Source organism: Hirundo rustica, chromosome Z, assembly GCF_015227805.2.
Source record: "Hirundo rustica isolate bHirRus1 chromosome Z, bHirRus1.pri.v3, whole genome shotgun sequence".
NCBI lineage: Eukaryota > Metazoa > Chordata > Aves > Passeriformes > Hirundinidae > Hirundo > Hirundo rustica.
Genome location: NC_053488.1, coordinates 86,517,074 through 86,530,189, shown reverse-complemented (window position 1 = coordinate 86,530,189; position 13,116 = coordinate 86,517,074). Strand labels below are relative to the sequence as shown.

At 38.3% G+C, this 13,116-nt stretch overlaps 1 protein-coding gene across 3 annotated transcripts in view; it reads right to left on the bottom strand.

The window, feature by feature from the left end:
• Positions 1 to 13,116, bottom strand: part of DACH2 (dachshund family transcription factor 2) — a 256,065-nt gene that overhangs the window by 37,406 nt on the left and 205,543 nt on the right. For all 3 annotated transcript variants that reach the window (XM_040090018.2, XM_040090019.1, XM_040090020.2), the window contains exons 6-7: positions 8,402 to 8,537; positions 6,355 to 6,435 (exon numbers count right to left, since the gene is read on the bottom strand). In XM_040090018.2, the coding sequence (XP_039945952.1) occupies positions 6,355 to 6,435; positions 8,402 to 8,537 (217 nt within the window). The remainder of the gene's footprint in view (positions 1 to 6,354; positions 6,436 to 8,401; positions 8,538 to 13,116) is intronic.

Below are 13,116 nucleotides of genomic sequence, written 5' to 3'. Positions count from 1 at the left end.
CCTCCACAAAAGGGAAGACAGAGCCCTTAACTTCCATCTTAATGTGAGTGTTACACAGGAGACAGACACACTGCACAGAGCCATCTTAGATATTCAAGATCAAATCAGAAAAAAAGTCCGTGAGTACACAAAAAATGCTACACAAAATACCATCCACCAATGCTGGATTTGCTCTTCTGGCAGCAGGAGCACACACTGCTGTCACAATCACGAGCTCTGTATTTCACTGATCTGGAACATCCAGCTGCGGGCAGCAGGACGAACTCTTGGCTCACTGGTAGGAACCCTCAGGAAAGAATTGTGTTTTATGAAGCACAGCTTCTGTGAATTTCTTGTCCTCCTCAGTCACAAATACCGCAAAACTTACAAAGTCACCAATTAGGAAGTCTTACGACTAATTTGAATTTTTATCTGCTATTTTTATCCCCTTTGTCCTCTGTGTGTGCACAGCTGCACACTTGGGCACAAAAATGCAGGAGCACAGTGCCTCTGAACACGTCTGGTGCTCAGGCAGGGGAGGCTGAGCCCCTGTTGGCGCATTCCCCAGGGTCCCAAGGATTTCTGTAACATGACAAAAAACATTCAGCAACCTCTCAGGACAGAGATTGTCCACATCTTACTGTTCATAACGAGGACTAAATGCAAACTTATTAAATAGCTCACAGACATTAACAATGTCACCAACTGCAGGTCTCAGGTTAATGACTTTGCACCAGAGGTAACACCAAGCAGAGAATCCAGCGGGTCAGTTTTAAGAACAGTGCTAAGGAAAAGATTCCTGGGCCCAATCCAAAAGCTTTCTTAGATCACTGGATGCCAATCAACAATTTTTCTCCTCTTCTTATGCTTTTCAAATTCAACGTAACTCAGATGAACCTACATAAAACAATTCCCAGTTGGGAAGAAAACTGGGAATGTCCCTGAAGAGACAACTGACTGAAGAGTAGCTACCCGATTTCTCCCTTTTTTGCCCATTTTATTGAACAGACATGAATACCTTACTAAAAATTTGTTTCAAAGCCTTTCCAGTAAAGAAAATTCCATTATTTCACCGTGTTTATACAGACTCATAATTTGTAGTGTTTAGACAGCGATACATTAAAGTCACTGAAATCTAATAAATAAAACATATTAATAAATTATGTATCAATGCAAGAATCTGCCTTAGCCCATCTGCCAAGATAACTAAGAAGTAGGTATTTTACTCATCAGAAAAAGAAGATTCTTAAAAATAATTCTGAAAATAAAGCTCTAATATAAACTAAATGTAAAATGTGTGACCTTGGAGTACTTCACTAGCATCTCTTGCATAATTGCCTTTATATTTATAAATCTTTCAGCAATGGTTAAGCACACAATCATAATGTCATGAGTACAGACACTTCAAAATTTAAAGCTTTGCTTTTATTAATTATTTACATTTTGAGAATCTAAGCATTAACAGAGTTTGCCTTGGTTTTATGGGTTTGGGTTTTTGTGGATTGACTGACTGACAGACAACCACATCTACTATTAGGCCACCTTTTTAACAGTTGTCAGTTCACTCATAGGTTACATTTAACAACAAAAAAACACTTGCGAAAAGTGTCTCCACCCAGAATAGAGCACTGTGTTTCTTATCTTTCAGTATTCTCTGAGGATAGAAAATGTAAAAATATCTCTGACTTATCCAGTAGACTTTTGCACTGCACATGTCATTCAAGGTTTTGGGAAAAAGAAACATTTAAATTAATGTACTACTGCACCCACTGCTGATCAAACAACCCCAGGATCTGTGACAAACACACTTAGACACCGGAATGAACATGGTTTGGAGAGTTCTTCATGTATTCATGTACACGTCTGTGAAGAAAATAGCTTTCTTCTCATTACTGACATGTCAAAGAAGCAGCACAGAGACCATGTGAGGGGCTGGCACCTACTGCATGCTTTTGCACAAGACACCGTGTGGTTCAGCTTTGTGCTCCCTGTTCTCCTTCTCATTCCTTTCCTCTTCCATCTGGATGCTTTCAGATTAATTGTTGGGAAAGTCTCCTCTCTGCAGCACAGCCCCAGCCAGCCTGTTGCTGTTTCAGGTGTTCTGCACCTGTTCATTCTCCTCCCCTCACATCCTGAGTAGCCCAGTCCTTTGGCAGTGATTAATTTAAACAGCATAAACCCTCTTTTCCGCTAATGAAATCCAATAAATAAATACGGTTACTCTTTCATTACCGCGCACTCTGGCCATCTGAAAATATTTCACTCAGTGGACAGAAATGATGCAAAAGTCTCCTTTCCTTGAAGCAATAAAGGGAAAGGTGTTCTTTAATAAACTGGGAAGGGAGAGCTGCCAGATGCAGAGTTTGGAGAGTACTGTGTGCTGGGCCATGGGACACAGCCCCAGAGCCTGGATTTGGGTTCTGGAGATGCAGGATGGGCTGAAGGAGGGAGCACTAACCCCAGGCAGCTCTGGGAGTGCAGGAAAAGCCCCCTTCTCAGCAAAAATTACACTTATTTGCACTCACAGACTGCATGAACAGTGAGTAAATAAGTGGCAATATGGGTCATTATGGAATTTTTCTACAATATTCCTACAAATTTTCCTCTGGTTTGCACCTCACACCCCACATAAACATGTTATCCATGTCTGGATAACAATCAGGAGCACAAGCTGGGGGAAAAACCTTTCAAAAGCTTTGGTCAAACTGTTCCCACTGAAAACATCCTGTACATCCCCACTGATTTCGCTGTGGCAAGAGATGGGCCAGTGCCTTTTACTGCTCCAGCCTATGTGAGGAGTTTGAAATATTTCTTGTCATGCAGTCAAACAGAATAATTGTACCAGCATCTAAATCCAGCTGGAAGGCACAGCCAAATTCTTTTCTGTCTCATTTAACCTTCCTAATGCCAGAATTCATATGGAGGTTTCTGTAAAGCCTATACAGGGCTGTGTCAAACACAATCCTACCCCACACAATAGTGATTTTTTTTCCAGGATATGTGTTGAAGCAGATGAATTTAAAGTGTCGTTTCTCTGAGTAATTGTGCAGGTAAAGTGTGGGGCTGTGTTCTATGGGGGATTTTGTAACTGTTTCCTTGCACTAGTGAATTCAAAATAAAGTGCAGATTACTCTTGATATGGTTTTAACTCAGAAATAGATGCACAGGCAAAATGCTGGTGTAACATGCTAGAAAAAGGCATTTGACAAAAATACAGCACTGTATGTAATCCATGCAGTAAACCCAATTTTAGATATATATAAAAAGACCCAAACCATGCAGACTTCCAAAGATGTTTGACTTTGTTGCCCTCTAATGTTAAATCTGACCATACTTCCTCTAAAAGGATGATGAAAGGATGCAGAGTAATTGAGATTCAATGGCATTTCTCCTTCAAAAAGCTTAAAGGTATGACTGTAACTGGGCTCTAAACACTCTGCAATGACAGCCAACAGTTCCGGAAATTCTGCCCAACACAGGCAAATAAATCACAGGAATTACAACAACCTCTCACTATCTGTCTTTTAAAGAAGCACTGTTGTGAAGCCATGTTCTCCTCAGCCCTAATCATCTCAAAATTACTTTGATGAGCACGAAGTGGCACATTTTTGTCTGTTGCTGAGATCACTTAAAATGGGATATAGAAAACAAAACCTGTGTGTCCTGAGGGATATTTTGTCTATAATCATTACAGTAACTTTTATAATTTTTTTTTAATGCTAAGATTTAACATAAGTAGTACTCCTGATAAATCTGAGTTCCTTAATTTTCAGTTGTTGCTATCTTAATTCTTACAGAGAGCTCAGCTTTGTGAAGTTATGTCAAGGTGTATAACACAAAACCACATTCAAAATATGCCTTCAATAATTTCTTTGTTGTTTGAAAACTTACAACTTACAGCAAAGCTGGCATTTTATGGCCTGCAGAGCTATAAATCATTTTTAAAATCATGATGATATTACTCAAAACAGATGTGAAAACATATGTTTGCCACGGTTGTATAAACCGCTTACTTGTCATACTTAATAAATGTTGATACTTTTATTTTAACTACATTCCTTTCTTAATAACTTTGAAAATCTTTTCCATGGCGAATATATTTTGCCTTGGTAAGAGCAATGGCAGGTTTGGAAAAACAAAGCTTCCTCTGTATACAAATTACATGGATGTTTTCTGCAGGGCAAGACAGCACAGACCACACTCCTCACAGTGTCCACATCTGACTCTAAAACACTCAAGGTAACGGAGGTGCACCAAAGCCCAAAATAATTATACTGGAGAAAACAGTAACAGTACTAGGAATCTACACAGGACAAACCATTGAGGACTAACCCCACTGGTTCCTTCAGAAATTGCAATATAGTTCTGTCCCACTGATAAATGCAAAATCAGCTTGGAATCCTGGATATACAAGGTTGGTGCCTTTAAAATTTATGTATTAGTCTCACTATAATGTCATCAAAAGATTCTGGTTCTGGAGACATGGGATGACTTGAAAAATCACACCTCTACATGAAAAAAAAAAAAAAAAAAACAAAAAAAAAACCGCACCAAAAAAAAAAAAAACCAAACAAACAAACAAACAAAAAAAAAAAAACCAACAACAACCACAAAAAAAAAAAAAAGAAAACCCCACCACAAAACCTCTTATTTTCTGAGAAAAACTTGACATCCTGCAGACCAAGCAGAAAATAATATTTTAAAATGTCTCATGATTTTGAAGCACTTTTTTCTGATGCAGGTGGATCTCTCAAAACTAAATGAATCCTAAAAACATCCCTAAGTGCATGCAGAACTAACACATGTATAAAGACGTATTTCCCAGTACTTAATCAATTAAAGAAATTATGCAAAAATGGGAAATGAATAAACCTACACAATTTTAATCTTAGGGAGAACTATAGCACACTAACTGTTAGCATCACATCTTGGTGATTTCATCCATGTTAAAAGGAATGATCACAGGAGCCTGGGAATTGGGTTCCCAGGTGGTGGAGGTTCAATTATTTTCACTTTGGGGGTTTCTGAATTATTTTTTCAGATTTTTTAACTGTACCTTCATCCATCCTGGGTGACAGAACTGCTACTATCAAGAAGTACACGATTTGCACCTTTGAACCCCACAGGATACTGAATTGTTTCACTGAAAAATGACCGAACGTGTGGCAAGAAACCATGTACAATTCAACAGAATTAAAATCAACTACACTTTCTGGCTTAGATTAAATACTCACTATGCAATTACTACAGAAATGTAATTTTTAAATCTTAGGAATGAATGAAGTTATGGCTGGTAACTTTCTGTAAATGTCAACAGGAGTCAAGAGGGAAGGATTTAAGCAGGATATCCAGACAGAAAATTATCTCAGAATGGAACAGAAGGGCTCTTTTGGGGTTCATGAGGAAAGTGCTTAAATGCCCAGAAAAACCAGTGAATAGAAAACAGCTTCTGTCTTCAAGGAGAGTTGAGTACAAAAATACAAAATATAAGGAGGAAGTTTCAGGGCCTTCCTAACCATGACTGGATCAGTCACAGACCTCTGAGGAATAGAGCTGACTGTACAAAACCATGACCCTGCTCAAATAATTTTAAAAACTCTGTAACGACAGGGCATGGAGGGCCTCCAAATTCTGAGTAGCCCATAAAATTGTCTATGCCTGCCTTTTAGTTTTCTCTGAAAATACATGACAATCCCTTCAGCCAAAATAAAAATCAGTTTGTGCATTCATTTTGATGATAAATATGAATATTCTCAGTAGACTTACAAGTACACTTAGTTTATGTTGTCTCTTCCTTCTGTTTCTTTTCCTTCACATCTTTTTCACTCTAAAACCTCACTATCTCCCCCAGCTTCTCTTTGTAGAATTTTCCCAGAATAAATCCCTGAGTATTCACCTTCTCCAGCACCCAAGAACCTCTGCAAGGAGAACCCAGCAGAGGAAGCACATCCCAGCCTACAGAAGAATCCCTCCAGGCCAAACATCCCCTCTCTTCCCTTGCTGCCCCTCACTGGTGCCACAATATAAAATTATATTGCTCACCCAGAGCATCAGAGCAGTCTGCACACACATCCCCTTGAAGGCAAACAAACAATGCCACGTGACTGATCAAATATTTGCTCAGAACTTCATAAATAATTGAGCCAGAAGACCTGCAAAATATTACTCTCATGCTATATAAACAGAGAGAAGCCAAGTTTTCATTGCTTACACTTCCACGTGAGTTCACTGGATACATTATTAATTGCAATTAGGCACTTAGTTCTCTTAAATTAGTAATATAATGTCATTGCACATGCAGAACACAAGAAAAAGGAATAAAACATGTAATAAGTGAATTAAATGCCTGAGATGGAAAACAGTCTGTGATTTTACCTTTCTCCTTTTGTATTTTTTTTAGGCTGGTTCCAGTTTCTTGGTCAATGAGTTCTCCTTCCCTGCTGTTGGTCAGCATGGCTAAAAGAATCAGAGGGCACAGTTATATAACACAGTCAGTAAAAAACAAAGTTAAGGTAAAAAAAAAATTAAAGTTTATTTCTTCTTGGTTGATACTTTGTTATTTTAACTATTAGAGGCAAGTAAAATATGCAGTAAAAGCTAATCTGCTCAAGTATTAGACAAGGACACCAAAACAGAACACGAATTACTACTGAGATGAATGTGGTTTCTTGTGAATTGTTCGAATTAATTAATTATTGGGAAAAGTACTTCACAAAAAACATTTTGGGGAAAAATACATTTAAGGATTTAAGTATTAGTAATTAATGATTATTAAGCAGTAAGCTTAATAAAAACCACAGATTGCCAGATCATAGCCCAAATTGATTGGAGACAGCAAACCCCCCCAACATTTTAGTGCTAAGGGAATTCTTAATTCTCTCAGTGAGAGCTGTGCAGTTTATGACTTTAGGATGCCTCTTTTCTTTGTTCTTATTTGATTAAAACATTTACTTCCCTGCAATCCACCAATTATGCCAGGGAAGACACTAGATAGAAACTTCATCACCGTATTTTAGGGAGAGCTTTCTTTTTATAACTGCAAAAGTAAAACCATTGTATTTTTATCAATAAAAAATATTTATCCCTATCTTTAAAACAGTAAGCACTAGATCTCTACATAGAGACATCAACAGTCTCTTTTCACTCCTGCTACAGGAAGTTAAAAATTTCTGTGTGTATTTCCAGCCTTATTTTACACAGGAAAAAGAAGAGGGGAATCTACTCCACAGTCTCTGCCCTGTGTGTGCACAGATTAAGGCAAAGAATTCAGTTTCTATCCGGTGTCCTGGGCAGTGCTGTGGTGCTGCTGCAAGGACTAGGGTCAGAACTGCAGAATCACAGGAAACAGCCAAGTAGGCTGTGGATGGGAGGGAATTCTCCAGTGACTCACCCAGAGTGCATGGCTTTTGTGGTTTAAATCTGGCTCAGCAATGCCTGCACGGGCTCCAGGCCATGAGGAGACAGCAGTGTTGACACATACTGACATGAAAAGATGTTAATTGACTTGCCCTAGATCCCTCTTGGAAGCACCGAGAATAGGATCTAAACTTCCTCTAGACGGAATTAGCATTTTAATCGATAGTGCACAGGCTGAGAAAGCTGTGGTGGAGAGACCAAAAAAGGCAGAAGGGCCTCAGCCTTGGAGTGATGAAGGAATGCGTGGGCACAAGAGGTTTTTGGAACAAAAAAGTCATCGTATAAGCCGTGACTTTCCTCATACACATGCAAAGAAAAAGACACCTTGCTATTTTTCAGCTGCAGGTGCCTTGAGCAGCAGTTCCCTACCCAAACACCAAAGGAGCTGGTTGGACCAGGGAAGGGTACAAGGGTGATCCCTCTGTGCAGGGGACACTGTTGTACCCAGAGAGGGAATTGTGGAAACTGAAAGAACAGAGGATTTTCACAGCATTGCAATAAGCTCACACAGACAGAGGTTTGAAACAGAGATGAATTTTAAGCCTTGAAATATGTGGAGCATAGAAAGTCTCGGAGCTGCAAAAAATATAGAACAAGCAGCTGTTGTATGCTTGTAGGTGTAGGTGCAGTGTTTAGTGATTGGATTAAGTAGGTGCTTGTAAGCTTTTAGCATCAGCCTATTGGCTAAAAAACTTTTAAAAGGCCTTGTAACAAAGAAAACTTCGGATTCTGTTGTCATGGTGTCAATTTCACCATCTTTTATGTCTCTACCTTCACTGAGACTGACAATGAAATAAAAAACTCGCGGAACACCTCTCAGTCGCCCAATCCTGTTATTGGTGATTAGATCCAACACTGAGTGATGAACTTAATTAAAAAACCATAGGGATGAACTTTCTGGGTCTTTCGTAGCAAGCAAGCGCTTCCTTGTGAGTCCCCCAGCAAATGAATATCGGCCTCCACAAACCTCCCGAGCGGCTGGGGAGGGGAAGGCGGCAGCACTGACCGATCCTGTCGGGAGTGTTGTCCATCTGGGATGGTGAGCTGGACACGCTGCTGCTGGGGTGTGAGGACGCGTGGCTGCCAGGGCGCTGGCTGTCCTCCAGGGACGGCGCCGGGGAAGGGCTGTCCTGGATCCTCTCCTGCAAACAAAACCAAAGCAAGTTGGTTTGTCACATCCACAGGCTTCACCAAGGTTCAGACAGGAAAAGGGAGGCTGGCTTAAAAGCCATGATTACAAATGGTGTTTCTGAGGTAAACAGAGAACAGAACTCACGTCTTAAGAGCAATATAGTCATGTATAGCCAAAACCAACACAGGGTTCTACAAGCAACGTGTCTGAGCTTAGCTTATCATTTGCCACCTTTTTCTTGTTGGCAACTTTTTATGCTCTAAGCTTTTCACATCTAGGAACATATAGAATATTCTTTCATGTTGCTTTCACAAACTACTTTTAATCTACAGGTAGTGACATTGCCATATGTGAGTCACATTTCAAATAAATCATTCACAGTTGTACTGAACTGTCACTACATGCAGTCAAATTTGTAATTAGAATCTGTACTTGTGAATTTGTAACTAGAATCTGTACCTCAATAAATTACATCAAGTATCTTCTCAGGATAGCACCTGGACAAATTACAAAAACTGTGGCCCTGGTAAGAACCTCCGTCTTGCATGAAAAGCACCACTGGCTAACCAAAACAAGAGTCTGCTTGACAGTTCTTATGTTTATATTTGCACATGAAACTTTGGTATTAACCTCTAATTTAAATATATATATAGTACTTGAGGTAAAGAGGGGAAAAAAAAAGGGTAGAAAATAAATTTTTAAAAAAAGGCAAAATGAAATTCTGCAGTTTTGTGTATCTATACTTGCAAATTGCCTGAAGATGCGATGGAATTTTCATCAGTAAAAATCTTTAGGAAGAGGTCAGACAAGCAAGGCTTAAGTAAAAATCCATCCTTAAGACAAGAGATTGTGAGACCACTTGAGATCCTTCCAACCCAGCACTTCTACACACATACTTTTAATTAAAAATTTCAGTGCCCTTCATTCCTGTTCCCAGAACCAACAGAAAACGAGAGTCTTCTGAAAGGGACAATCAGGGCCTCAGTTTCTACAGGTATTTGTCTCTTAAAATGCCTTCTATGTTTTAAAACCTCTGTCCAAGTCCTTGAAGGTGTAGTTCCAAGGGAGAGACACTACTGAGGAAAAATGGTTGGATTTACAGAACTCCAGAAACAGAATCTTCGGAGTTGCCCTCTTCCTTGGCAATCAGCTGCTTCCTGTGCAAACTCATAACTGAAATCTAACTTTCATTTGTTTTAAAGAGATTCTCTTGTCTCCACCTCACTAAAAATCAGAATTATGGTTCATCTGGTAAAGTTCCTCAATATTTTTCAATCTTTCCTCCTTTCTAACCTATTCTGAAGATGCTTCATTAGGAATGTTAAATCTGGCTCCTTGGTAGCAATTTACGGTGTGCTCTGGAAAATAAACTCAGTGGCATCTGAAGTTTTTATGCAGTTTTCTAGGTGGAAGCCTGAATCAACAAGGTAGCTTTGGGAAGAACATGGTGGCTCCTAGAAATTTTTTCCATTATAAATACCTGATATAAAAGCTGCTGTTTGGATGTATCAGGGCAATTAATTAGTTACACCGGCCACAAGATCAACAATGATATTCTGTTACCCATTAAAACCATCCCTCTAAGCCACACTCATATTTGTATTTACAGATACTTCTGGGAGTTACGCAAAGGGAATATGAGATTGGATCCTCCTCAGAGCATGGGATAGCATTTCCCTATTCCAACCACACCAGCTGAGAATGTGGCACTGGATGTGGTTTTAATAGGGTTCTTACTGTACATTAAATAACAACCCAGCCTCAAAACCATGTAACAGATGTGTATCTATTACATAGCTGTTAATCCTCAATGGATCAGTTTCACTAATTATCTGTTATTTAATGAACACATAGTAACTAACAGATACAAAAGGGAGATTTTAATGCTAATAATTTAACAGTTATACGTTTATTATGTTGAGTCACAGGTTTTTATAATTTTGAAAACTGAATGGTTTTATACAAAGCAGTTTTCAAATTCTGTGGGAGGAAAAAAAAAAAAAAAAAAAAAAAAAAAAAGCCCAATGAATTGAGCTTAAAATCTCCTATTTTTTTCCCCCTTTTGGCCTCCAAGAGAGAGGATTTGGAAGCTGCTGAGATGAACAGATGAGTAAAAGGGATCTGGGACTTTCGTGAATGTGCTGTTGACTTTTGTGAATTGCTTTTAATAGTCACATTCTTACCCCAAAAAGAACTGTCCTAAAATAACAATGAACCATACACAATCCTGAGTGGATAAATCCTGTGCGTTTTTTACCTCTGTGCAAATAATAGCTGCCAAACAGGGATCCTGCTAACAGGTTACAACTCTGACAGCAATTTCATTTGCCTGTATTTCAGTTTTAACAGTCCTCCTTGGCACTATTTCCTCTCTTTTAACCACAAAGAGCACTCGATTTACAATTAAGTTATCATTTTGAAATGATTAATTTTACAGAAGAGTGCATAGTTTAAGTAAATTTCATTGTCTACTGCAACCATGAAAATAAATAGCCAAGGAGAGGACACACCAACTGTTCTGCAAAAAAACCCTAAGAACAAATATGACTACGAATTAACACTTAGATATCACACAAACAGCCATATATGTCATCTTAAATGGGAGTTATTTGAGTAATTCAAAAGCTGATGATTTGGAAAAGCAAAGTATTCCAGCTCCTTCTGGTAACTGCATTTCCCATTGTCTCTCACTATAAAATAATCTCTGCTTGGAGCAATTTGCCTTCAAACTCAGCGTCTTGGTTTGAAATCTTCAGGCAGAAGTAAAAGTGTCAAATAATAATGTCCTTCTTAATCACACAGTGAATCACTTTCAAAGAGAATTAGTTGATTATGTCATCTAATGTCTTACCAGTTACACCAATTTCCAGCTACAGAGAAAGCATAGTTTCTCCTATAAGCAACAAAGGAGCTGAAATTCCCTCTTTGTCTTATGTGTTCAAACGAGGATGGAGCATCACCATGTGAGGATATGCATATGGATGAAGAAATTGTCAATTTCTACATTTTCACGTGGAAATGTGCTGAATTTCCCCTACTATAATGAATAAGGCTATGAGCAGACTCTTCTTTTGCTGGTAAACAGATCCATTTTTCAGTCCTGTAATCAGTATGCATCTATTTAGCTACTTAACAGCAATGTGCTCTGGTTCATTAGGTAGCTACTGTTGTGTCTCAGCCTAGTTAAAACTTCACAGCAAGTTAATCTATTTTATTACAAATGAGAACACAAGTGATAATGTCCTCACCATTTTCCAAACACAGGGTTAACAGTATTTGTAACAAATCAGTGAGGGCATTTAAATAGGAAAATTGCAAATCTAAAATCTTAACATTTTGTTTTACACATTGATGACTTCATTTTATTTATCATCTATGTATTTTACAATCTTGCTATTTTTTCATATTTTCTTTTTTCCCCCCTTGAAAATGGTTCATCCTGCAGGGCAGCCTGGTCCCACACTAGGTAAACTCACAGTAATGAAGAACGTTTCACAATAAAGTAAAATTTTCCCCATTTATATTTCTTCTTATTCATAAATTTGCAAGATTAATATTCCAGGTTATAATTGAATGAATTATACATAAGGATTCTACAGATTGTGAGAATTTTATGAAAAATGAAAACATTTCTCAAGATCCCACCTATTTATCTACCTACAATACCTACTTTATCTCATCTTTTTTCCTTCCTTTACAGAGCTGTAACATAAATTCTCAAAAAGGACTTTTCCAGTATTTAATCCTCTTGAAGGGTAATATATTTGTCTCACTAAAAAATCAGTGTCCTTCTCTGCCTCAGAATATGTAGCTACAAAGCTTGACATTGTTAATTTTAGCTGTGATTTAGTTTAACGGCTCTAAAGCCATGTCCTCACCCAATTTCCAGACAGATCCTTGATTTCAGCTCAATATCCCTCCTACCTCCCCTGTGAGGGAGTATTCCACACCAATAATAGGAAATATTGCAAGGTAGTTGCATCTGCACTAGTTTTATTTGGAATATATATGAACAGCTGATCTGTTTTTGACATTATCATCTTCACCTTAATTCCTTACCTCCTTTTTTTTTTTAATAGTATTGATCTTCCTTTTATGTCAAGAGTTTAGAGAAACGATGCTGCTGGATCTTCCTTTATTTTTTCTTTATTCTTTGTTGTAACAGTTGTAATTATTCTTCCAAATGTTAATCTATTAACAAGTTCCTAGAGGATTTAGTGGCATTTCACTGCTGACAAGCAGGTTTTGGAAGTCTGTCTTGAGTCTTGGATGTTTTATTCAGACATTTATCTTCATATTTCATATTTGATTGAGGTGCTGCTGCTCTACTCTACAAGGCTCTACAGTGGCTGGAATTCACCCTCTCTAATGAAATGGAAAGGAAGGAAAAAGGGAGATTCTACTGGGTTTAGGCCTAGATTAGAGTTTTCAAGAGTTGGGAAGAAAGCTTTCAAGCTGATGTTGACCACGTTGGAAAAATAAGAGTTCATGGGCTCTGGCAGAAAAAATCCCAGCATTACTTTGCACACTGATATGTTCATTATGCCACACCTCAACTTCCCAGTGGTTGAGAGATCTCCATTCATATT